We start from the raw sequence: 26,774 nt of genomic DNA on the forward strand, positions 1-26,774 counted from the left end.
AGCGTGAGCAATAACAGTGGAATCGGAGGTTTGCCTTCAAAATAAAAGGCCCCATTGAAACTGATGCAAAAGGAAAACATTTTTTGAAAACATGCCACAATTGGACTAGATAATGCTAAATAAGGTTGGAATGTTGTTATATAAATTAAACAAAATACAATTATTAGATAATTTGACAAATCAGTAGAAATCAAACTGTGGATGTATTTGAATACTTATTTGCACTACAGCCTAACCTATGGATTGTGCACCCATGAAATCTGTATGTAGAGTTTTGGCAAATATTAGAGTTTTAGCTCTTATTGCAGGACTTTGACAGTGGGAATTTATCATCTCACTATTCAGCCTATTGTGCGTATTGACATTCATATTGCACTGTACAGCCTGACCTATGGATTGTGCACCCATGAAATGGGGGTATCAGCCTACTCAGTGACACTCCCAGAACTCAACTGTGATGAGTTTACACAAATATTAGCATTGTAGGACTCTGAAACCACTGTGAAATTAGCAGCATTAAGCTCACCAGTCATCCTAGGTGTATTGAACATTCATGTTGCAATCTACAGCCTGACCTAAGGATTGTGCACCCATGGAATGGGGTATCAGCCTACTCAGTGACACACAGAACACAACTATGTAGAGTTTACACAAATATTAGTGTCTTAGCTCTTTCATGTATGCATAATCCATAACTCAGGCTGTACAGTGCAATGTGAATGTCCAATACACCCAATAGACTGACTGGGATGGTGATTTCCAACAGTCAAAGTCCTATAATAAGAGCTAAGATGCTAATATATGTGTAAACTCTAAACAGTTGTGTTCTGTGGGTGTCACTGAGTAGGCTCCCATTTCATGGGTGCACAATCCATAGGTTAGGCTGTACAGTGGATGTAAGTAAACCCACAATGCAATTCTGAATTCAAATACATCCACAGTGCGATTTGAACTGATTGTTTATCATTATCAAGTGCAATTGTGGCATGTTTTCACTATTTTTAACCGTTTGCATCAGTTTCAATGGGGGACTTTTATTTTAAAGGCTCAACCGCCGATTCAACTATTGTTGCTGACGCTAATGTTGTTCACAACACACTGGTCGGCTGAAGGTGAAATCATAGGTAGAACTGTGCGAAAGAGTCCTCCGTTGCAGTTTAACAATTTTGCAAGCGTTTGGTAAGTGGGTGCAGCGTTGCCAACTTAGCGACTTTGTCGCTATATTTAGCGAGTTTTCAGACCCCTCTAGCGACACATTTTCAAAAAAGTGACTAGCGATAAATCTAGCGACCTTTTCTGGTGTTATTGGAGACGTGAAAGAACGTATCGTTCTTACTCTTCTCAACGAGCAGCGGGTGCTGCCGTGTGTGGTCCCCGTCCCCGTCCCCGTCCCCGTCCCCGTCCCCGTCCCCGTCCCCAAGCACTCACAGGCGGCCCAGTCCTCGCGCAGCAGTCCCTCCCAGCTGCAGTCAGAGCAGGGGATGTTCACCCCTCCATGTCCAGACTGCAAATGAATCGCGCATGCGGGAAGGAGCCGCTGGCTGATCCCGCCCTGTAAATGTAGGGTGTTTTTTACTCACTTTTTGTCTCTCCCACAACGTTATTCCTCTCCTACAGCGTCCATCACAATTACATGCACATGGCCAATTATGCCAATTATGTGATGACGTATTTGCTGCTAATTTGACGCATTGAACTGAGTGAATGAAAATGAGATTGTAGTAAACTACAGGGTTTTGCCAAACTTTGATGGGTCATTACAGGAAGTGGTCATCGTCAGTGCTGTCAACACCCCAATGGGGTCCTTCAGAGGGACAGCAACCAAATTGGTATGGGACTGATTATGATTATGAAGAATAAAGACTTTATATAGACAAAATATTAAAGTGATCATTAGCTACATTCACAGTAAAATGAGGGACAATTACATGAATGTGACGATATTGTAGTTAGTAATACAAGGCTAGAAACAATGTCTAAATTGAAGTGCAGGGTTATGATGTATATTGTGTGACTGTGGCCAGGTATCCCAGTTGAGGAGGTGAAGGAAGTCTACATGGGAAATTTACTGCAGGCTGGGCCCGTACCAGACAAGCCCTACTTGGAGCAGGTATGTTCAGACGCACACTCACTCACTGTGTATTATCTATGTATGGCCATAATTATGCCGTTATCAATGATAGGTGTGCTCATACACTTTGCTTTTCCCCCAGGACTGTCCCTCTCCACTCCCGCAACAACCATCAACAAAGTGTGTGCCTCTGGGATGAGATCTATCATATGCTGGCTGCCCAGAGTCTGATGTGTGGACACCAGGTACAGTGACAAAGCAGCTCACTGTATTACCACTACAGAACATGACACCAGGCTTAGCTGCTATTACCCCTGGTCTGTTCATGTGCAGTATCACTGTGTTCAAAATCAAATCAAAGGTTATTTGTCGCATACACAGATTAGCAAATGTTCAAACAGGTGCAGCAAAATGCTTGTGTTTCTAGCTCCTGCAGTGCAGTAAATGTCTAACAGTGCAATACTAACACACTCTGTTTGCCAAAACATGGAAGCATACTGGACTTTATGAGGTAAATAAGATTACGACCCAGGTGGCGTTTTGCTCACAGATAACAGATGTCCAATGTTGTTATTCTTTATTTAATATAACACAGTATTTTTTCCATGGAAAGTGTTGCTTCTTGTAACCGTGGAAGAAACTTTCCCCCCCAAAAAATCATATTTTACCTGAGTAATGAATCCAGTTGTATTCAGTAGTTATTGTTTCTCCCACTGGCTGTGACTGTGTGTCAGGATGTGATGGTGGCGGGCGGTATGGAGAGCATGTCTAACGTTCCCTACGTGATGACCAGGGACACGCCGTCCTATGGAGGCGTGAGGATGGAGGACCTCTTAGTGAAGGATGGCCTCACTGACGTCTACAACAAATTCCACATGGTATATTAAATATTTGGTCCTTATGACGGCCGACGCAGCAAAGAGACTCAATGTCACCCCATTGGCCAGGATCGTCTGTAAAACTCCTACCTCTAACACGCGACCCATACGCGACCCATACTGTATATATAGCCTCCCTACTGTTATTTTATTTTACTTCTGCTCTTTTTTTTCTCAACACTTTTTTTGTTATTGTTTTATTTTTTCGTTAAAAATAAATGAACTGTTGGTTAAGGGCTGTAAGTAAGCATTTCACTGTAAAGTCTGCACCTGTTGTATTCGGCGCATGTGACCAATAAAATTTGATTTGAGTTATGCACTTTTTATTTATTTTTAACCTTTATTTAACTAGGCAAGTCAGTTAAGAACAAATTCTTATTTACAATGACGGCCTACCCCAGCCAAACCCTCCCCTAACCCGGACGACGCTGGGCCAATTGTGCACCGCCCTATGGGATCCCGATCATGGCCGGTTGTGATACAGCCCGGGATCAAGCCTGTGTCTGTAGTGACGCCTCTAGCACTGTGATGCAGTTTCTTAGACCGCTGCGCCACTCAGGTTCAGCCATACTGTGGCTCACAGTGTTGAGTTTGTAGGATAACAGTGCAGGAGGATTCCCAGGAACATCCTGAATTTTCACCTTAATAACATTGACAAGTGATAAGTTGTATTAAGAGTCTGTTTGATGTAGGTTGTTGACTTGTAGGACAGTTTTGATATATACTGAACAAAAATATAAACGCACCATGCAACAATTTTACTGAGTTACAGTTCATAAGGAAATCAGTCAATTTAAATAAATTCATTAGGCCCTAATCTATTGATTTCACATGACTGGGCAGGAGTGCAGCCATGGGTGGGCCTGGGAGCTAGGCCCACCCATTGGGGAGCCAGACCCAGCCAATCAGAATGAGTTCTTCCCCACAAAAGGGCTTTATTACAGACACAAATACTCCTTAGTTTCATCAGCTGTCCGGTTGGCTGGTCTCAGACGATCCTGCAGGTGAAGAAGCCGGATTTGGAGGTCCTGGGCTGGCGTGGTTACATGTGGTCTGCAGTTGTGAGGCCGGTTGGACATACTGCCAAATTCTCTAAAACGACGTTGGAGGTGGCTTATGGTAGAGAAATTAACATTCAATTCTCTGGCAACAGCTCTGGTGGACATTCCTGCAGTCAGCATGCCAATTGCACGCTCCCTCAAAACTTCAGACATCTGTGGCATTGTGCTGTGACACAAAACTGCACATTTTAGAGTGGCCTTTTATTGTCCCCAGCACAAGGTGCACATGTGTAATGATCATGCTGTTTAATCAGCTTCTTGATATGCCACACCTGTCAGGTGGATGGATTGTCTTGGCAAAGGAGAAATGTTCACTAACAGGAATGTAAACAAATTTGTGGACAAAATTTGAGAGAAATAAGCTTTTTGTGTGTATGGGCAAATTTCTGGGACCAACAATTTACATGTTGCATTTATATTTTTGTTCAGTATAGTTTTAAGTGTTATACATGTAATATTTCTACCTGCAACTAGCCCCATACGTCAATTACATACCAGTAGAAACAAAATAATAGAAATCTACAAGAGTAAAACATACTTTTTAGAATGCCGCGTGGCGCTGCTAATGATCTTTTTCCAGGATTAACCGGTCCGGCTGTTGTTGTGTGTACAACTTCATGTATTACGATTGAGTCTCGTTCACGAGGTTGACAATAATAACAAAAGCAATATAAATGCAAAACTTCTTCACGTCCTTGCAACAGATGTTTTTTATTATTATGATAAGGTAAGAAGCATTGCTAAGCCATTTGAGGTGTTTCTAAGCAGAGTCATTCAGAGAACCATGAAGAAATAAAAAATATGGCTAAAATAGAATGTTGCATTTCAGAATATTTTTTTTTTAGTCAATTATATGTGTCGCTTGTTGACTTTCAGGACATATTTTTGTTTCTTCTAGCTTTTGCTGATGCAGCTACATCCCCCATTGATTTTCCCATTGCTCCTGCCTTTGCCATACCAAAGGTGAGTCTGAGTGTTAACAGAATGACTGCTGTAGTGGTTGTTTTCAAGTAGCTTGTGGTTATCATCACTGCACGTAGATAATACAGGTTATCAGAGATGGGGACAACAACATGACTCGCCTTGCAAAAAAAGCATCTGTCTTTGTTCAATTTAATTGAATGACAGCACATACTTGCTGTAAATGAGAATACATTCTCAGTCAACTTACCTGGTAAAATAAGAGTTGAATCCAATTATTTGGGAAATTATTATTGTTCTCAGGTTATGGTGGCTGCGGGGCTGAAGAAGGAGGACATTGCCAGGTGGGAGATCAACGAAGCCTTCAGTGTTGTGATTCTGGCCAACGTGAAGATGCTGGACATCGACCCCAGCAAAGTCAATGTCAATGGAGAAGCTGTCTCCCTGGGACACCCCATTGGGTTAGCAGCATGGACAGAGAGAGATATAGGTGAAATGCACATCCTACGTTTCTCAACTGGTGCTAGACCAAAAAAGCCTGATGATAAAGAAAGAAATGCCTGATGATAAGGAAAGAAAAGCCAGATGTTTGTGATACTTACTTTCTGTCATTCTCTCTCAGGATGTCAGGGGTGAGAATCGTGGGACACATGGTACATGCTCTGAAGTCTGGCCAGTACGGCCTGGCTGGGATCTGCAATGGTGGTGGTGGAGCCTCCTCTATCATCATCCAGAAGTTATAGGAATCTTTATATTTTCTCTTTCCCTTAAATGGGTTATCAGACAAGCATATAAACTGCCTGAACGGAGCTGTTAAACCACTGTTGTATGTACTGTACATGGTTTAGATGACCATACTGTATCACTCTAGAATGTGTCTGAAATGAATGACCTCCATGCGGGCAGCCTTACTGGTCAACTAACGTACTGTACACGTTAACTGATATGACTCCCATGTTTAAGTCACTCCCGATGAACGTTTGTTGCAAAGGCAATTTTATATTTAACTTTTCAACTGTAAAGGTGAATAAATAGTTTATTATGAAAATAATAGCATTATATCCTTGCTTTCTTGTCTTCACTTTCAGGGGCGGACTTAGTGATTTGGAGGCCCCAGTCTGAGACCCCCCCCCCCTCCTCAGTCCTCAGATTTAGATGCAGCTCATTCTAAAAAAACAGATACTGTAACTCTAGCTTAAACAGACAGACTTTGATGGGGATTTTTAAAAATGATTTATTATGCCTCGAGCGGAGCATGGGGGGGCTTCAATGATGATGTGAGGCCTAAGGCAATTGCCTCTTCTGCCTAATGGTAAGTCCGCCGGTGTTCACTGTTATACATAAGTCCTATCCTTACTGTTATACTGTTACCCCAAGTCACCCCAAGTGAGCCCGACTGCCCAAATGCGGGTGTGTGGCTCATGGACTATTACTGTGTAGCCACTAAACAATGACCATTTCGAGGGGGGTTTGGAAAGAGCTTTTCATGATTAGATGAGCAGTATAAAAACAGCTGTTAAGTCAAGTAAGTGGTAACATTTTCATTCTTTTTACTTTTCAATAGGACAGTGTAGTGTGAATTATTTTAGAATGTAAAATGTTTGTCCTGCTGTTGTTGGTATGTTTGTCCTGCTGTTGTTGGGTTTGTCCACAAAGGGATGTAGTGGTCTGTCTGCCTCTTTAATAGTCAGAGGGCTTAGCCACAGAGTTTTTAAATGCGTAATGTAATTAATTATCTTTGGCTTAGCCTTCTGAACACTAAGGCAGTGGTTGGTGAGGTTATAGGCCTTGGATGTGCAATTCAATGTACGTTTCTATTGTCAGTATTATACTGTTTATTGTGGTAAAGATGATTTTATCTCAGACATCCGTCAACACCAATAGGATGTATGGATGATGACAACAGTGGCGGTCAGTGCCGTTTATCATGAGGGAGGACTTTTTTTTTTCATGAGCATGGCCTTCTATTACAGCATATTGGATGACTGTCATTCATATTCCATTCACACAGTTCAATGTAACATCGATAGGTTTAGGCTACTACATGATACTCAAATTTTCCCTATACCCATCATGAGGTTGCTACAACCTAGCCTATAACTTAAAGTTTACAACGTAGGTGCACACAGGTCGAGATAAAATGTTTAGGTGACAGACAGTGACACATGGACAGACAGTGACACATTCAATACCGCCTTGCACACTCTTGCTTGCATCTAGCTGATCTAGGGTGTAATCATTTGTCCAACAGACGCAAACGAGAGTTTCTCTATTGGACAAATTCAGGTATGTTTATCCCCATTTCGTTCCGTTTGCTTCTGTTTGAGAAAGGTTTTTCAACAGAATCGGCAGAATGAATACACCCAATTACGCGTTAACACAGTTCACTTTCATAGCAGCCACGTTGTATTCCTTCTCGCATCTATGCGCTCTCTCACCTTTTCCTTTCATTTGTGGACTTCAAAGCACAACACATCAGCTGTATGTGACCAGGCGAAAAAAACTTTCCAAGCCTAACCATATCATAACCGCTACATACAGCATACATCGTTGTCACCATATTAGCTAAAGTAACGTCATAGTCAACACAGCTAATACAACTAATGTGTTTGTAAACCCGCTACAATCATGCAGTAACCTTACAGTGTATAGTCAGTAAGCAGTTTAGCAGTTACACCGGTGGGCCCCGGTGGCAATTTATCTAAAAAGGATAACTCTTTTAATGTTTTAACATTTTAATTTGTATGAAATTCACTGAGGAGGATGGTCCTCCCCTTCCTCCTCTGAGGAGCTTCCACTGGATGACAACTACTGTAACATTTGACCACCACTTCCCTCCAAATAATCTAAAGAAAATCTGTCTGTTGTTATCAAGATCGCCTCGAAAGCCCAAGCTTCTCACTTTCCAATAATTGAGTCAATGAGACAAGTTTTGGAAGGATGGAAGCGAGATAAGTAGCCCAGTGTTTCTTTTTTAGGTTTCAGTTTCATACGTGGCCATCATGTCATAGGGAACATAGGAACTGACTTGCTGTCCCCTCTCATCCATGGTTTCATTAAATAAAACAACCACTTGATTTAACTGAAAGAAGAAAGCAAAAGTTCAGCCCACCAATGCCAAAAAACAGTCAAGTTGTTCTGTCCCATTAGGCCTATATATTGTTTTCCCTTCTTTCCAGGCAGAGAACTTAGTCATATGGCATGTTAAATATTGACTGAGTACTTAGTGTATCAAAGTCCTGAGGCCATAGAGTTTCAGTGTGTAGACATTTCAAGGGCCTGTTGTGTGTCGCTATCCTCTCAAGAACCTGGTCATACCGCCTTGCCTGGTTATTGATTAACAGCCAAGAAGAAAGACTTAACATGGCCAGAGAACCAGGGGCCATTGTATACACAGTAAGAACAACTATTTTGCCATCTTTTCACGTCATTCTATTGATTGCATTTAGGTAATTACGGTCCTATGTGGCTCAGTTGCTAAGCCAGGATTGTGAATTCAATTCCCATTGGGACCAGTATGAAAAAAGTGTAAAAAATGTAAGCACTTACTACAGTAAGTCGCTCTGGATAAGAACGTCTGCTAAATGACAAAAATGTAATCAAAGAAGGAGAGGTTTTTAGGTATATAATAATTGTATACTTTTTTTATTTTTATTTTTTACACAGTTAAAGTGTAAACAATGCTTGAAATATATTGCACATGATTTTATACATTCAAACAGCCTTTTGTCAATAGCATACTCCTCGCTTCCACTCTCCTCATCTCCTTCTCAAAACCCATTGTAGGAGAAGGTCAGAGGGGAGGGACCTCTGGCTTTCTCATCCAATTGGTTTTGAGGAGATGAGGAGAGAGGACGCGAGGAGTGTGCAATTGAGAAAAGGCCCATGTATAGTCATAGGGGTGACAGGTGACCGTCTACTTCCGGTCCAAGACAACAGTGTGTTAGTGCTATTGTTTTCATTGGTCAGAAGCTTAGAGGTCTCTTGTCATTTTCTTTGGTCACTATGGAGTCTGTCCAATAAATGAGATGAATTTAACATACAATGTAATGAACTTACTTGTAGAGTTTGTAATATACCAAACATGTATGCCTGTAATTGTTTCGATTTTGGATAATCACACTTAAAAGTATATACGGTAATGTAAATGAATTGGAGCAGGTGTGAGGGTGGAAGATTCTGGCAATTCAACCTACAAAATCTACAAAAGCACACAGATATACTCTAGGCTACTGCCCAGTTCAATATTTTTGTATGCATTATCGTCACAATGTTTTTTGATTTTTAAAGGTTGGTCATTGTCTCTTTAAGTGTGCAGGTTTCACAGCTGTTTTGGTTGGTTGTCTAGTTATTATTCCCTCATGACCTGGCAGAGATGACAACTAGATTGTTAGGGGAGATTGCCATGCAATAAGAGTCCGAACAGCCTATAAAGAGAGGAACAACATGGTTATAAAATGTTTCTGTTTTCATAGATACTCACTTCTCAGAGTTAGCCACAATACCGTATACTGTGTGTTTCAATCTCACAGAAGTGATCATATAATAAAACCTACTCCTAAAAGCAGATGTGCATAAGTCATGTTTTCCATGGCTCACGTTTAGTGATGTCACAAATCCTTTGTAAAGATATGTTTTTTTAAAGGAAGGTAAAGTGCTATGCATTGTGTAGATTACAGTAGTTGTACTGTACGAATGGTCAGAAATACAGTAACACATCACTAAATAGTGACTCATCGGCTAATCATTACATGTAAAGGATTTATTTGTTTTGTTTTACATCTCAGTATTTGAACTCCTATTCTCAGGATTTTTTTTGTCAACATGTATTTATTTCCTGGGATTTCATATAGCTCTCCTTAAAGTAGCTGATACTTATCGAAAAGTAAGAGTAGGCTAGGCCTACAGATGATGGCAGTCTAGGTCTGGACCAGGAAATCACAATGTTATTTGCCCATGTTAGTGTTACAGCTTAAAAACGTGGACCGCCCTACAGGTCAGGCTGTTCACACAAGCTAAGGTGTGGTCATGGCTGTTTATTACCAAGAGTAAAAGGAGAATGGACTGAGTTAGAGGGAGAGAGAATAAGAAGAAAAGACGCCAAATCAGTGTTCAAAAGCAACATTTGAACTAATCCAAGGTAAGTCTGGAAAACACTACCTGAAATTGATCTACTGTACATTTGTATAACATTGTTGTTGTCTTAACTTAATAAATAAATGTTATACTGTGGCTAAAATCAGAAGTTTCTTCAACCTTTTTCAGATTTGATAATATCTTATCGGAACATTGAAAGTGGTGTCAACATGAACAATAACCAGGTAACTTCAGTTATATACAGTTGAAGTCAGAAGTTTACATACACTTAGGTTGGAGTCATTAAAACTCGTTTTTCAACCACTCCACAAATGTCTTGTTAACAAACTATAGTTTTGCAAGTCGGTTAGGACATCTACTTTGTGCATGACACAAGTCATTTTTCAAACAATTGTTTACAGACAGATTATTTCACTTATAATTCACTGTATCACAATTCCAGTGGGTCAGAATTTCACTAAGTTGACTGTGCCTTTAAACAGCTTGGTAAATTCCAGAAAATGATGTCATGGCTTTAGAAGCTTCTGATAGGCTAATTGACATAATTTGACTCAATTGGAGGTGTACCTGTGGATGTATTTCAAGGCCTACCTTTAAACTCAGTGCCTCTTTGATTGACATCATGTGAAAATCAAAAGAAATTAGCCAAGACCAGAAACAAAATTGTAGACCTGCACCAGGCTGGGAAGACTGAATCTGCAATAGGTAAGCAGCTTGGTTTGAAGAAATTAACTGTGGGAGCAATTATTAGGAAATGGAAGACATACAAGACCACTGATAATCTCCCTTGATCTGGGGCTCCACGCAAGATCTCACCCCGTGGGGTCAAAATGATCACAAGAACGGTGAGCAAAAATCCCAGAACCACACGGGGGGACCTAGTGAATGACCTGCAGAGATCTGGGACCAAAATAACAAAGCCTACCATCAGTAACACACTACGCCGCCAGGGACTCAAATCCTGCAGTGCCAGACGTGTCCCCCTGCTTAAGACAGTACATGTCCAGGCCCGTCTGAAGTTTGCTAGAGTGCATTTGGATGATCCAGAAGAGGATTGGGAGAATGTCATATGGATAGATGAAACCAAAATAGAACATTTTGGTAAAAACTCAACTCGTTGTGTTTGGAGGACAAAGAATGGTGAGTTGCATCCAAAGAACACCATACCTACTGTGAAGCATGGGGGTGGAAACATCATGCTTTGTTTTTCTGCAAAGGGACTAGGACGACTGATCCGTGTAAAGGAAAGAATGAATGGGGCCATGTATCGTGAGATTTTGAGTGAAAACCTCCTTCCATCAGCAAGGGCATTAAAGATGAAACGTGGCTGGGTCTTTCAGCATGACAATGAACCCAAACACACCGCCCGGGCAACGAAGGAGTGGCTTCGTAAGAAGCATTTCAAGGTCCTGGAGTGGCCTAGCCAGTCTCCAGATCTCAACCCCATAGAAAATCTTTGGAGGGAGTTGAAAGTCTGTGTTGACCAGCGACAGCCCCAAAACATCACTGCTCTAGAGGAGATCTGCATGGAGGAATGGGCCAAAATACCAGCAACAGTGTGTGAAAACCTTGTGAAGACTTACAGAAAACGTTTGACCTGTGTCATTGCCAACAAAGGGTATATAACAAAGTATTGAGAAACTTTTGTTATTGACCAAATACTTATTTTCCACCATAATTTGCAAATACATTCATTAAAAATCCTACAATGTGATTTTCTGGATTTTTTCCACTCATTTTGTCTGTCATAGTTGACGTGTACCTATGAATAATATTACAGGCCTCTCTCATCTTTTTAAGTGGGAGAACATGCACAATTGGTGGCTGACTAAATACTTTTTTTCCCCACTGTATATCGACATAACCTGAAAGGCCGCTCAGCAAGGAAGAAGCCACTGCTCCAGATCCACCATAAAAAAGCCAGACTACGGTTTGCAACTGCACATGGGGACAAAGATCTTACTTTTTTGAGAAATGTCCTCTGGTCTGAGGAAACAAAAATAGAACTGTTTGGCCATAATGACCATCGTTATGTTTGGAGGAAAAAGGGGGGACTTGCAAGCCGAAGCACACCATCCCAACCGTGAAGCACGGGGGTGGCAGCATCATGCTGTGGGGGTGGTTTGCTGCAGGAGGGACTGGTGCACTTCACAAAATAGATGGCATCATGAGGAAGGAAAATTATGTGGATGTATTGAAGCAAGACATCAGTCAGGAAGTTAAAGCTTGGTCGCAAATGGGTCTTCCAAGTGGACAATGACCCCAAGCATACTTCCAAAGTTGAGGCAAAATGGCTTAAGGACAACAAAGTCAAGGTATTGGAGTGGCCATCACAAAGCCCTGACCTCAATCCTATAGAAAATGTGTGGGCAGAACTGAAAAGGCGTGTGCGAGCAAGGAGGCCTACAAACCTGACTCAGTTACACCAGCTCTGTCAGGAGGAATGGGCCAAAATTCACCCAACTTATTGTGGGAAACTTGTGCAAGTTAAACAAATTAAAGGCAATGCTACCAAATACTAATTGGGTATATGTAAACTTCTGACCCACTGGGAATGTGATGAAATAAATAAAAGTTTAAATAAATCATTCTCTCTATTATTATTCTGACATTTCACATTCTTAAAATAAAGTTGGGATCCTAACTGACCTAAGACAGGGAGTTTTTACTAGGATTAAATGTCAGGAATTGTGAAAAACTGAGTTTAAATGTATTTGGCTAAGGTGTATGTAAACTTCCGACTTCAACTGTATCTGTCTGATTCAAATTTTGTTTTAGCTATGGGAAATGGGCAGCTACATACAATACATTGCAATACCAATCATAACAGCCATTGAAGTTTAGTGGTAATTACATGATAAACATGACACTACTGTTGTAATGTGTACTGTATGTTCATCATACCATGGAAAAGTGCTCCAATGTATCAAATACTGTACGGATTTCTCTCCCTTCTCTCCGCTTTCCCCAGTCACCAGGTCCCCAGTATGTGAACTATGGATTTCAAGAGGGGGAGGGAACTGAGGGAAGACCCCCTGCATATGCCTCCGCCCCGCAGATGCCCAACGTCCCCCCCTCTATTTACCCTCAGTACACCCCCCAGTACAACCCCCAGTACACCCCTCAGACCATCAAGACCCACAACACGGTCACCCCTGGACTACCACACCTTGTCCCAGTACGAAAAGGTACAGTATTTACCCTTCTACTGATATTCCTCAGTTGATAAACAATGTCAATATAACTGCAGTATACTTTTCATACACCGTCATTTTTTGCCTTCTATTGTTTATTATAAAACGTTGTCTGAGCAGCTTTGAGGTGTCCCATTTGGTCTTCACGTCTGTTTTGCCATGGGATGTCTTGTCTTAATCTCTGTTTTGTCATAGGCTATTATAAGGTTTACAGTGGCTTCAGAAAGTATTCACACCCCTTGACTTTTTCCACATTTTGTTGTGCTACAGCCTGAATTTAATAAAATGAGATTTTGTATCACTGGCCTACACACAATACCCCATAAAGTGGAATTATGTTTTTAGAAATGTTTACAAATTAATCAAAAATCAAAAGCTGAAATGTCTTGAGTCAAAACGTATTCAACCCCTTTGTTATGGCAAGCCTAAATAAGTTCAAATCAAATCAGGAGTAAACATTTACTTAACAAGTCACATAATAAGTTGCATGGACTTTTGAATGACGACCTCATCTCTGTACCCCACACATACAATTATCTGTACACTCTTAGAAAAAAAGGTGCTATCTAAAACCAATAAGGGTTCTACGGCTGTCCCCATAGGATAACCCTTTGAAGAACCATTTTTGGTTACAGGTAGAACCATTTTGGTTCAAAGTAGATCTATTTTGGTTTCTATGTAGAACCCATTACACAGAGGGTTCTACATAGAACCCAAAAGAGTTCTACCTGGAACCTAAAAGAGTTCTAACTGGAACCAAAAATGGTTATCCTATGGGGACAGCCAAATAACCCTTTTGGAACCCTTTTTTCTAAGAGTGTATGGTCCGTCAGTCGAGCAGTGAATTTCAAACACAGATTCAACCACAAAGACCATCAAGGTTTTCCAATGCCTTGCGAAGAAGGGCACCTGTTGGTAGATGGGTACAAATATCCCTTTGAGCATTGTGAAGTTATTAATTACACTTTGGATGGCGTATCAGTCACTACAAAGATACAGGCATCCTTCCTAACTCAGTTGCCGGAGAGGAAGGAAACCGCTCAGGGCTTTCACCATGAGTTTAATGGCTGTGATAGGAGAAACCTAAGGATGGATCAACAACATTGTAGTTACTCAACAATACTAACCTAAATGACAGAGTGAAAAGAAGGAAGCCTGTACAGAAGAAAAATATTCCCAAAACATGGATCCTGTTTGCAATATGACACTAAAGTAAATCTGCAAAATATGTGCAAAGAAATTAACTTTATGTCCTAAATACAAAGAGTTATGTTTGGGGCAAATCCAACACAACACATTACTGAGTACCACTCTTCATATAGTTAAGCATTGTTTAGGGTATGCTTGTCATCGGCAATGACTAGGGAGTTTTTTTTAGGATAAAAAGAAACGGAATAGTGCTAAGCACCGCAAAATCCTAGAGAAAAACCTAGTTCAGTCAGCTTTCCAACAGACACTAGGAGACAAATTCACCTTTCAGCAGGACAATAACCTAAAACACAAATTGCTTACCAAGATGACATTGAATGTTCTTGAGTGGCCTAGTTACAGTTTTGACTTAAATCGGCTTGAAAATCTATGTCAAGACTTGAAAATGCCAGTCTAGCCATGATCAATAACCAACTTGACAGAGCTTGAAGAATTTTTTAAATAATAATGTGCAAATATTGTACAATCCAGGTGTGCAAAGCTCTAAGAGCAGTGTTTCCCAAACTCGGTCCTCGGGACCCCAAGGGGTGCACATTTTGTTTTTTCCCGTAACACTACACAGCTGACTCAAATTATCAAAACTTGATGTTTAGTTGATTATTTGAATCAGCTGTGTAGTGCTAGGGCAAAAACCAAAATGTGCACACCTTGGGGTCCCGAGGACCGAGTTTGGGAAACCCTGTCTTTGTGTCACGCCCTGGCTCTGGGGACTCTTATATGTTGAGCCAGGGTGTTAGTTTCTATGTTTTGTGTTCTATGTTCATGTTCTAGTTCATTTGTTTCTATGTTGGCCGGGGTGGTTCCCAATCAAAGGCAGCTGTGGCTTGTTGTCTCTGATTGGGAACCATACTTAGGCAGCCTGTTTTGCACTTGTCATTTGTGGGATCTTGTTCCGGAGAGGTTTGTGTTTGTTAACCTTAGGACTTCACGTATCGTTTTGTTGTTTTGTAAATTGTTGTTTAAAGTACTCATTAAAAGATGTACGCATATCACGCTGCGCCTTGGTCCGTTGCTTACGACGATCGTGACACTTTGAGACTTACCGGGAAAGACTCACAGCTGTAATCGCTGCCAAAGTTGATTATAATATGTATTGACTAAGGGGTGTGAATACTCATGTAATTGATATATTTTAGTATTTCATTTTCAATAAATTTGCAAAAATGTCTAAAAACATGTTTTCACTTTGTCATTATGGGGTATTGTGTGTATATGGGTGAGAAAAAACAACAATTTAATCAATTTGGAATTCAGGCTGTAACACAACAAAATGTGGAATAAGTCAAGGGTTATGAATACTTTCTGAAGGTACTGTATAGCGTGTTAAGTAGCACTGTTTTCACTTAGTAGCAGTCAACATCTGATGCTACACTTAAATGCAAAACAAGCCTTTCCATGGTTTCAGGGTGATAAACAAGGAACCAATGGTCAAATGATATGTAAATATTTTGGTCTAGGTTTGAGTTCTACGTTAAAAAGTAGAACAAGAGAGCCTCTTATTGTTCGTATTTTTAGTGTATTTTAAGTTTTGTTTCTTATCTCTTTCAGTGGTGAAGAAAAGTCCCTGTAAATGTATTGTGGCCTTAATCCTCAGTGTCTTAGTTCTCCTTGGGGCAGCCGGCGCGTTGGTTTGGTATTTCTGTACGTACATTACACAGTCTCCTCTCATACAGTATCAGTATCTCCATTGATGCTCTTGACATAAGCTGACATAATATTAATAATGTTGCCATTATTTAAATGCTTTCTATGAAAGACTAGTTGACATAAGCAAATTCAGTTTGCGAATTCATCTTGCTATCCAAAGACGCGTTTGCCTATGTAGTTTATAGGTGTATCTGGAAGCAAAGGAAAATGACCATGTAGTTCTTATTCAATCATTGAAAAGGCCAAGAAGAGTAAGCTTATAGTCATGGTCAGAGCTGTGATGCCATGTCTTGTGTGTGTGTGTGTGTGTCCACAGTGTCCTACCAGTGTGTGTTGGGGAGGTCCTGTAGCGAGGGAGGTGTGTGTCTGAGTGCCTCTCAGTGGTGTGATGGCATCAGAGACTGTCCAGGAGGAGAGGATGAGTCACAGTGCCGTATGTGTCCACTTAATCATGTTTATCATTACACTTAGAGTATGCTGTTGACCAATGCTGTGTTCAGGAACACACTGTTAAAATAAATGTAGATATGGGGGTTGTTCACACTTTGCTACAGTATGGTTAATTATATGATTTTTGTTTTCATGCTTTTCTCCCTGAATTGAACGCTGTTCTAACATCAATCTCTACTTTCCAGTACGCCTCCATGGGTCTGGTTCTGTGCTGCAGAGTTACTTGTCAGACAGTCAGACGTGGAAGCCAGTGTGTGCTGATGACTGGAATGACAACATTGGCAGGGCCACCTGTCAGCAGATTGGATACAGCAGGTGGGTCACCAGGAGAAATAGGATCACATACTGTACATGTCATAGAGTATCAACTGTGATCACTTTCACTTATATATTCTGTGCTGTACATTATGTACATAACATAAGTGATATTTGAGGGGCTGACCATACCTATCTCTTTTTCCAAGTGGGTCCTATGTTCGGTTCTCACAAAGAAACCCAGGCTCCTTGGCCTTTGAGGGCTATATGAAGCTGTCTGGCTTTGACCCTCATTCCCTTCTACAGGGGCAGCTAATCAGCAGGTGACGAGAACATTCAATCCAACCTTTTTTTACTGAGTAAATATACCAACATTTAAAAATACAGAATATACCTTTTCTGAGTTGTGGGGAATAAATCAAAAATGTACTTCATGTATGGAATTGCTTTTTTTTTAATGTACAGAATTGCTTCCGTAAACATTTATATGACTCTCATGGTGTAATTTCCTCCTGCAGTCCCTACTGCTCAGCACAAGCAGTCTCCCTGCAGTGTATTGGTAAGTCATTACTTTATCCTAACACTGATTATATGCACAGACACAGCTGACCTTCAGGTTAGGACAGAGCTTATAGAAACACAGTCAGGAATGGGAACTCAACAGAAGGAGTTATTGACAGGAGATTGACAACCATGACATTTAGATGATCTGTGATATATGTAACTGGTTTACTACTCTGGTCTATGTCTTGACCAGGGACTTTGGGTTGGCTATGGAAACATGAAGATGCTCTAGTACCAAACCAGAGAACCAAACTGAAGTAAAAACACTTTAACCCTAAAAGTTCCAACTGGGGGCAATTTGACCCCCTCAAAAAAATATGAAATATCACATTTACGTAAGTATTCAGACCCTTTACTCAGTACTTTGTTGAAGCACCTTTGGCAGCGATTACTGCCTCGAGTCTTCTTGGGTATAACGCTACAAGCTTGGCACACCTGTATTTGGGGAGTTTCTCCCATTCTTCTCTGCAGATCCTCTCAAGCTCTGTCAGGTTGGATGGGGAGTGTTGCTACACAGCTATTTTCAGGTCTCTCCAGAGAAGTTCAATCGGGTTCAAGTCCGGACTCTGGCTGGGCCACTCAAGGACATTCAGAGACTTGTCCCGAAGCCACTCCTGCGTTGTCTTGGCTGTGTGCTTAGGGTCGTTGTCGTGTTGGAAGGTGTCCGTTCGCCCCAGTCTGAGGTCCTGAGCGCTCTGGAGCATGTTTTCATCAAGGATCTCTCTGTACTTTGCTCTGTTCATCTTTCCCTCGATCCTGACTAGACTCCCAGTCCCTGCCGCTGAAAAACATCAACACAGCATGATGCTGCCACCACCATGCTTCAACGTAGGGATGGTGCCAGGTTTCCTCCAGACGTGATGCTTGGCATTCAGGCCAAAGAGTTCAATCTTGGTTTCATCAGACCAGAGAATCTTGTTTCTCATGGTCTGAGAGTCTTTAGGTGCCTTTTGGCAAACTCCATGTGGGCTGTCATGTGCCTTTTACTGAGGAGTGGCTTCCATCTGGCCACTCTACCATTAAGGTCTGATTGGTGGAGTACTGCACAGATGGTTGTCCTTCTGGAAGGTTCTCCCATCTCCACAGAGGAACTCTGGAGCTCTGTCAGAGTGACCATCGGGTTCTTGGTCACCTCCCTGACCAAGGCCCTTCTCCCCCGATTGCTCAGTTTGGCCGGGCGGCCAGCTCTAGGAAGAGTCTTCGTGGTTCCGAACTTCTTCCATTTAAGAATAATGGAGGCCACTGTGTTTTTGGGGACCTTCAATGCTGCAGAAATGTTTTGGTACCCTTCCCCAGATCTGTGCCTCGACACAATCCTGTCTCGGAGCTCTACGGACAATTCCTTCGACCTCCTTCGGCTTGGTTTTTGCGCTGACATGCACTGTCAACTGTGGGACCTTACATAGGCAGGTGTGTGCCTTTCCAAATCATGTCCAATCAATTGAATTTACCACCGGTGGACTTCAATCAAGTTGTAGAAACATCTCAAGGATGATCAGTGGAAACAGGATGGACCAGAGCTCAATTTCGAGTCTCATTGCAAAAGGTCTGAAAAAAAATCTAAAAACCTGTTTTCATTTTGTCATGATAGGGTATTGTGTGTAGATTGATGAGGAAAGAAATTGAATTGAATCAATTGTAGAATAAGGCTGTAATGTAACAAAATGTGGAGTCAAGGGGTCTGAATACTTTCCGAAGGCACTGTATGTAGCCTGTCTACCCATCCACATCGCGCCGGCCAAAACGACACGCTCACTAGCGTTTCTTCTTCATGATGACTCTGGATTTGCGTTTCTTCCCTGACATCTTATAGAATGCAAACACATTCTGACCATTCTGGTTGGACCAGAGCCAGGGCCAGAGCTATCATTGGCTTTGATACTGTAATTGGTTAGAGACGATCTAGTCGCTGATTGATTTGTTTTGTACAACGCCCCTCATTTTGACGTGAGCACAAACTTCTAGGATTGAAGCAACAATAACAAAAAAAAAACAAGCAATTGGAACTGAGTTGATAGCCCATAGCATTCCAAAGTTCGAGTGAAATGTCTGAAATGTCATGTCGCCCATATCGGCGGCCATCTTAGGTCCTAAAGGTTTGTCATAGCTTAATCAACAATTTCTCAACCTCTAAGTATCACAGAAACACAACACTTTGAATGAATAACAGAAACATTTTCATGATAAATTGCTATGGATGAAATTGATCAAAACATGAAAAATATATAAAAACATCAATTTTTATATTACTGCTTGACAGTCTCTTTGCAATCATTACCAATAAAAAAAAATGACAGCAGTTGTCGCTTTAGGGTTATAAATATGTTGGCGCTGTTAGGGTTAAAGCCTCTTTATCCATCAGAGAAGTGATCCCTGTTTTGTTAAGTTAAAACCAGACTGGCTACCCCTCTTTGCCCTACAGTATCTTGTGAAAGCCTGAAAGACTAGCTGAGATTTGGCTCTGGGTGCCCAGATTACTTTACAGTTAATCTTGGAAATGAGAAAGTTGGGTTGGATTCTGTGTGTTGTTGTCTTGCTTCCAGACTGTGGTGTGAGGGTCGCGGCCCCTAGGAGCCGTATTGTAGGAGGCGACTTAGCGGTGAGCGGGGCTTGGCCCTGGCAGGTCAGTCTGCACTCCAACTACCAGCACCAGTGTGGAGGCTCCATCATCAGCCCTGAGTGGATCGTCACTGCAGCCCACTGTGTAGAAACGTGGGTGTGACTCAATCTAACCTCATACCAAGGCTAATTTAATACTTACTACTAAAGACAGAGAGCTGGCTGGTGAACGAGACTAGACTCATTCATCTGTTCCTCTCAGAGGAGATTCCTCAAGGGAGGTAGAGAAAGATTATACTCCTCAACATTTTAATGAATAAACATACAAAATAAAAACTATTTTAAAAAATCATCCTTGTAAATTAAACTAAACTACAGCATGATTTTGTGGTGGGAGCACTGCAACCATGAAACCAGCAGAGAGATAACCTCAGGACTTACTATTGTCTGTTTCCTCTGGGTCCTTCTATATGAATTCAATCACTTTCTGACTGCACCCCTTTTCATTTAAACAAAACCTTCCATGCATGTTTGCCCATGGTAGAAGTGGTCAGAAAGTGACATTTTGGACCGGAATGGCAAAAACATTCAGAAAATAGAGGTGGTCAATGTGACCCATTTTTCAAAATCACTGAAAAAGATAAACGGTTGAGTTTGATGTCATTTGAAAGCTTACAAACAGGGTTGTCCAACTATTCTATGATGTATTTTTAAAATAACATAAAAAAATTCTAACCTTTAACGTCAATTATTTAAAAACTTGTAAATTCTGATTTAAAAAATAAATAATTCACAAATGTTGTAGCTTAGACCCTATTTTACATAAACTGAGTTGTTTGTGTTGTGCCCGTCATCGGTTGAGACATAGCATACTCTTGAATACAGGGTGGGAGTTGAAGCTTTTTATAGAAAATGTTAAAGATAAATATATATATATATATATATATATACACATATATAAAATAAATTCTTCAATAAATCATAAAACAGTTTGACAACCCTGTTTGTAAGCTTTCAAATTGTATCATACCCAATCGTTAAAAAAATTATGTGATGACACATGGATGTCTCATGGTAGGGTGGGGTATGCAAAATGGGTAAACTTTGAGCACCTCTATCTCCTGAATATTTCTGCATTCAGGTCCAAAAAGTCACTTTCTGATCACTTTTACCATTGGCAAAGGTTTCATTCAAACTAAAAGGAGTGCAGTCAGAAAATGATTGAAATCATATGGAACAACCCCTCTGTCATTGTGTATGGTAGGCTATCACGGCCCAGTCAGTGGACGGTGTATGCTGGCTATTTGACCCTGATACAGATGGCTTCTGGCACTGGCAATTCAGTGGGACGCATCATCTCTCACAAAAAATATGATAAGCAGACTAAGGATAATGACATCGCTCTTATGAAACTGAACACACCCCTCACTATGTCAGGTAAGTTACTGGTCTATTTCAAACATTTTAATGACAAATTACCTTGGGGTTTGGAAAAAGAACAGTATGATGTGAATTGTCACAAATGCATAGTAAAGTTGCATTCAACCTTTTCAATTTTGTGAAGGAACCCTAACATAGTTAATATTATTTATAATATATATTTTTTTAACGTGTCAATGTTTTGGAAGTCATATTGGAGTACAACACTCCAAGCCAGTCTTAAATGTTTTGGGTTGTAGATAAGGTGGGACCAGTGTGTCTGCCCAACGTCGGAGTGAATCTGACTCCCCAGCGAGAAGCCTGGATCTCTGGATGGGGATCCATTAGGAGCGGTGGTAAGACAACTTTTATTACAGGACCAATGACTGTCATTATTAAACACAGGTCATCAGAATAAAATCTATTTGTTGTATTAAATCTTTATGATTGACAATAATTTTGATGACTCCAGGGCCGGTGTCAGAAAACCTGCATCAGGCCCAGATCACCATGTACAGCAGACAGACATGTAACGCACCGTTGGTGTACAATGGACTTGTCACCGCCTCTATGATCTGTGCTGGGACACTGGCAGGAGGAGTGGACTCATGTCAGGTCAGATTCACACATAAAACCACATACTGTACATGTGCGGCACATACTGTAGGCTATCTAATCTTTTTAAATAGATATTCATGGGAAGTTCTTTTTACATCCTACTTGATGCTACATGTATTCTTTCTTATTTGATCTCATCTTATGATTTGTTGTTTTCTTATTGTGTTATGATAGAGCGGATCTTGGTATAGTGAAGAAATAAACATGCTCTGGAAGGTATAAAGTTATGATCCCATGAGGTAATGCTAACTTAGGGGTTCACTTTTGTGTCTTGCAGGGGGACAGTGGAGGACCCATGGTGGCCAAGGAGGGTTCATTATGGTGGCTGGTAGGGGACACTAGCTGGGGTATAGGTTGTGCTCTGAATAACAAGCCAGGAATCTACGCCAATGTCTCCCACTTCCTCCCCTGGATATATGAACAAATGCAGGTAAGTACTAACAGTAGGACAAATGATAACAGAAATTGATTTATTGTAAGATAAGAAAAGATAGCATTTTATTGTCTCTTTTCACATACATCTGTTTTGCGTAACTCTATACAGGACATAATACATAAATAAATGTAGAAGGCAAGGGACTATGCAAATTATATACAAAAATAAACATTAACAAATGATAAACCATGGAGTCACCAATCAGTGAAGTATGTATGTGGATCCAATAAAACATTATTACCTTTTAACATGTTTTATCCATATTGAATTTCCTTGCAGAGAAATTGACGGAGATACCAATGATGACGGCCCCTTTCGCTAATCAAATTCACCTGTCTGAAATGTGGCTTCTGAATACATTACACGTACACTGCTTTCAGAGAAGATTTTTGGTGCCTGTTGACTTGAATATTTAGGTTCTCAGGGAATGTCCATTTGCCATTTTTTTTATTAATACATTGTTATATATATTTTTATCATGGTGAGGGAAGGTATGCAGGAATTGTCATTTTGACAGGGAGTCTAAGTGTAAGTAACACTTTATTTGGATAGTCCATCTGTAGATGCTCCACAAACTATCTACTAACTCTAACCCTTATCCTAACCGTAAACCTAACACTAACCCTTATTCTAAACCTAACCCTAACTGTAACCTTAGCAAGCACTTGTTTATCAACAGATAGTTTGTTGACAGTATGACCATCTGTAGAGCATCTACAGATGTACTATCCGGACTATACAAATAAAGTGTGACCATCCCGTACACTCTGCATTCTTGTACACACATAAATCAATGTTTTGGTCATAGACTTTTTTGTTTTACATGATCGCAGCCTTTTCTCATTTTTATGAACCTGGGTATGAGAATATAAAGTATTTATTTACAAAAAAAATAGATTTCTTTTTTTGCAGTGTTTTGTTGGGTGTGAGTCAGACACTGATACAGGTTTACACTTGCACATTCAATACAGCCAGCCCAGGTTAAAACAATGAATACATGTACAGTATGTTGTTATGATGGTATGCATAATGGTATTTGAATGGGAGCTACTTTGAGGGGGGTGCCATAAGCCAACAGGGCTCCGTAGTTAATGTGTGATGAACTATGATGGAGGATCGTTCATGCTGATAACATGCATGCTTCAGACCTGGAAGTCTGTCCTTCCCTTTCTAAGATTAGTTGTTTTTGACAACCCCTCTCCACTCATAAGTTACAATGCAGTAGTGGCTGTGTTTGTTATTGTGTCACATGACTCTTATGAGGGTTAAATGAGATCTTTCATAACATGATAGTCATCATAGTAATACAACCACAGAGAATGGCAATTATCCTCCATTGCAGTTCACAGATGATACATGTGATTTCGAAAGAAAATGTCAAAATTTTTCTTAGTCTGACTGGCCTACCTTGTCACCCCAGATCAAACGCAGCGGAATGATCTTTCCTGATGACGTTCACGTCATAACAGTATAAAGTTACAATAAAGATGTCATAAACTGACAATCAGGACAATCCTTACCATTGTCAACCACAATATGCACCCCGCTGCCGATAGTGTGCAGGAAAAGAAAATAGGATAGTTCATGATAGTTCATTTTAATTATCGTTCAGTTGCATGTAAATCAATAATAATCCACACTTCTTGTTTAAGTTAAGTCTTACACTGTATAAACTATTCATATACATATTATACACATTTAAAAAATGCTAGCAACTGTTTATATCTGTGATTAATAAGGGAGTGTCTGTTTTCTGTGAATTCATTTCCTGGAGCTGTTTCTGTATGGGACACAAAGACAGCAAGAAACTCAAACATGACTGCTTCCTTATGTGCTTATGTGCCAAGATGTAGACTAAGAGTGACTCAGCTTAGGTTTGTGATACCTCCCTCTCAGACCATTGTTTTGGAAGTGCTTTTATTTTCACCTGTTGAAGGGTAAAAGTCCTGAATGTGTCTTTTTGGAAAACATTTATTGAACATACAGCTGTAGCCAGCCTCTAACTCAGCGTTTCTCAAACTCGGTCCTGGAACCCCCCAAAAAATGATTAGTTGGTTATTTGAATCAGCTGTGTAATGCTAGGGGGCACCCCTTGGGGTCCCCAGGACCGAGTTTGGGAAACCCTCTTCTAGCTGTAATATTATACATTTTATTGGTATGTTTATCAATAGGACATAGTACACACACCAGGGATTGGACCGTACGGAGAGTGCTATGAGCAGGTCCCCCCTGTCCATGTAATCTTATTCATTATAATTAGGCAAAACTGATCCTAGAGCAGCACCTACGCTGAGATGGTTTATGAATACGGGCCCTGGAGGATTGGATAAAATAGCAATAGATATAGGCCTACATTACCTGATCTCACCTCAGGGTGGTGCTCCAACATCTACACTCAGAAACAACATTTTATTTTTGCAGTGCATACCACCTAGTCAACCCCCGAGCCATATATTGTGTTCTGTTGACTTAAATATTTATTTCTCTCTTTTTCCTCCGTCTCTCTTCTCTCCCCCTCCCCTCCTCTTTCTCTCTCCTCTCCCCTCTCTCCTCTCTACTTTGTCTCCTCTCCCCTCTCTCATCTCTACTTTCTCTCCTCCCCTCCTCTCTCTTCTTTCTCCCTCTCTCTACTTTCTATCCTCCCCTCCTCTCTCCTCTTCTTTCTCCCCTCTCCGCTCTCCCCATCAGCATGGCTGTCCAATCACAGCTCATTGAGGCTGGCTTGCTAATTGGAAGATGCTCAGTCACAGAGGCTGCATCTGCTACCTGTTTGTACCAATTAACAGACCCATGACACAGCACTGACACCTCTTCAATGGGTTAACAGATGCTGCAATTAGACACTAATTTGAATGGCCGCCTGTTTAGCATGAGGGCCCTCGTTGGCACTGCATCATCCCAGCCGGGGGACCACCGGCCCGGCTTTTATCTACAGTATGTGCTATTTTTGCTGCCTCTCTCTCTCTCTTTAACGAGCCGTGGGAAGGCAGGGAAGGGAAACCCTGGTGTGTTGACAAACAAACGCTCAGCAATGAGCTAAATGTGCCCTCTCCTTGTTCTGTGATAGTCACTGTCACTGAGTAAGAGGTGACTGGCAAGTTAGATAAGGGGTTGTATAGTTAGTTTGGATAGGTAGATAGAATCATGACTCTTAAATGTTTCAGTTCGCCGGTAGGGGGGTCCTGCGTGCTCTGGGCATTACTGACTCAAATGAACAAAATTAGTTGAAAGATTAGTTATTTTGACTGAACGAATCGAAAAATCTGAATCAGTAAAAAGAGCCGAACGTCTCATTACTACTGTATATACTATTTATCGTTTGTCTGTATACTCTGTTTATTGTGGCAGCACCATTCCACCAAGTCAAATTCCTGTACATGCGAATGAATTTGGCGAATAAAGGTGATTCTGAATCTGATTCTGATTTGGAAGGCAAGAAGGGATTCAGAACCCTTCTGAATCTGAATAAGCTTTTTAAATGTTATCTGTCTTTCTTTTAAATAGTGCTTGAGCATTAGTGTTTACCTCAGTATCTTTTTAACTTTAACATCAGGAGTTTGAGTAATCTGATACGTTTAAAAATATAGGTGTGAGAATGTTTTAAGCTGTACCTACAGTATATGGAAATATTTGTATTTTCTGTGATTTGATTGAGCAGAGAGTAGGAGAATAGAAGGTATGGGTGAATCAGAAGCATATTGTATTTTCTGGTGTTGATTAAATTAACTTAACACTTAGTTGTGTAAAATAACCCTAGTGTTGGTGTTAATAACAGAGTTGATTGTGATTGTGTCATTTTTACTATGTGTAGACTAAAACACTCAATCAAAATCATTATCATATTTCCCAGCATGCTCTATTGCAGGTTGATTTCAGAATGGTTTGTTTTAATATCTGTGTTTTGCATGTACCATGATTGGTTGATTCATCTTTTGCTACACAAAGATAAATAAATAAATGTTTCTAAACAAATCCAATATGTTTATTTTTTATATTTTTTTTCTTTCTTTGGGGGTAGATCAGCTTAATATTGCAGATAGATTGTAACTTCCATCAATGTAATTGTCTGCATCACTTCCAATCCCCCATGTTTTTTATATATATATACTACCCTTTATCACTTTTCAACCCCGCCATCCTTTCCCTACTTGGGGTAAATTAGTGAACAACAATGCCCAGGCCTCTACTTCCGGCCTATACTTACTATCTACACCTTATGGACACAGTCAATTTTACAATAATTATATTTTATTTTGTTTTTGCTCCTGAACTTCTTCTACTCTCAACCTCTCCGATCATTTTCATGATGTCCATCCAGTTTGCTTCTATATGCCATATCTTTTTAACTGTGCTCTTTCCCAACCTATATACTTATTATGGACACAGTGTGCTTGT

At 40.6% G+C, this 26,774-nt stretch overlaps 1 protein-coding gene, 1 long non-coding RNA gene and 1 pseudogene across 2 annotated transcripts; all 3 read left to right on the forward strand.

Moving 5' to 3' along the window:
* The first annotated feature begins 592 nt into the window (after positions 1–592).
* Positions 593–3,092, forward strand: LOC121574331 (annotated as a pseudogene).
* Positions 3,093–4,907: 1,815 nt separating this feature from the next.
* Positions 4,908–5,878, forward strand: LOC121574332. Its single transcript, XR_006002169.1, has 3 exons — positions 4,908–4,973; positions 5,235–5,421; positions 5,554–5,878. It is a non-coding gene; the product is annotated as an uncharacterized LOC121574332 (long non-coding RNA).
* Positions 5,879–8,217: 2,339 nt separating this feature from the next.
* LOC121573596 (transmembrane protease serine 2-like) lies at positions 8,218–22,985 on the forward strand. The gene is made up of 15 exons (XM_045222704.1): positions 8,218–8,327; positions 9,928–10,071; positions 10,197–10,252; positions 13,000–13,216; positions 15,980–16,072; positions 16,395–16,511; positions 16,714–16,843; positions 16,993–17,106; positions 17,302–17,342; positions 19,891–20,059; positions 21,171–21,343; positions 21,586–21,681; positions 21,798–21,940; positions 22,221–22,373; positions 22,659–22,985. Exons 3-15 carry the CDS (start codon positions 10,238–10,240, stop codon positions 22,665–22,667), a joined length of 1,470 nt encoding a protein of 489 aa, XP_045078639.1. The 5' UTR covers positions 8,218–8,327; positions 9,928–10,071; positions 10,197–10,237; the 3' UTR covers positions 22,668–22,985.
* The last annotated feature ends 3,789 nt before the right edge of the window (positions 22,986–26,774 follow it).

This window comes from Coregonus clupeaformis, chromosome 9, assembly GCF_020615455.1.
Source record: "Coregonus clupeaformis isolate EN_2021a chromosome 9, ASM2061545v1, whole genome shotgun sequence".
NCBI lineage: Eukaryota > Metazoa > Chordata > Actinopteri > Salmoniformes > Salmonidae > Coregonus > Coregonus clupeaformis.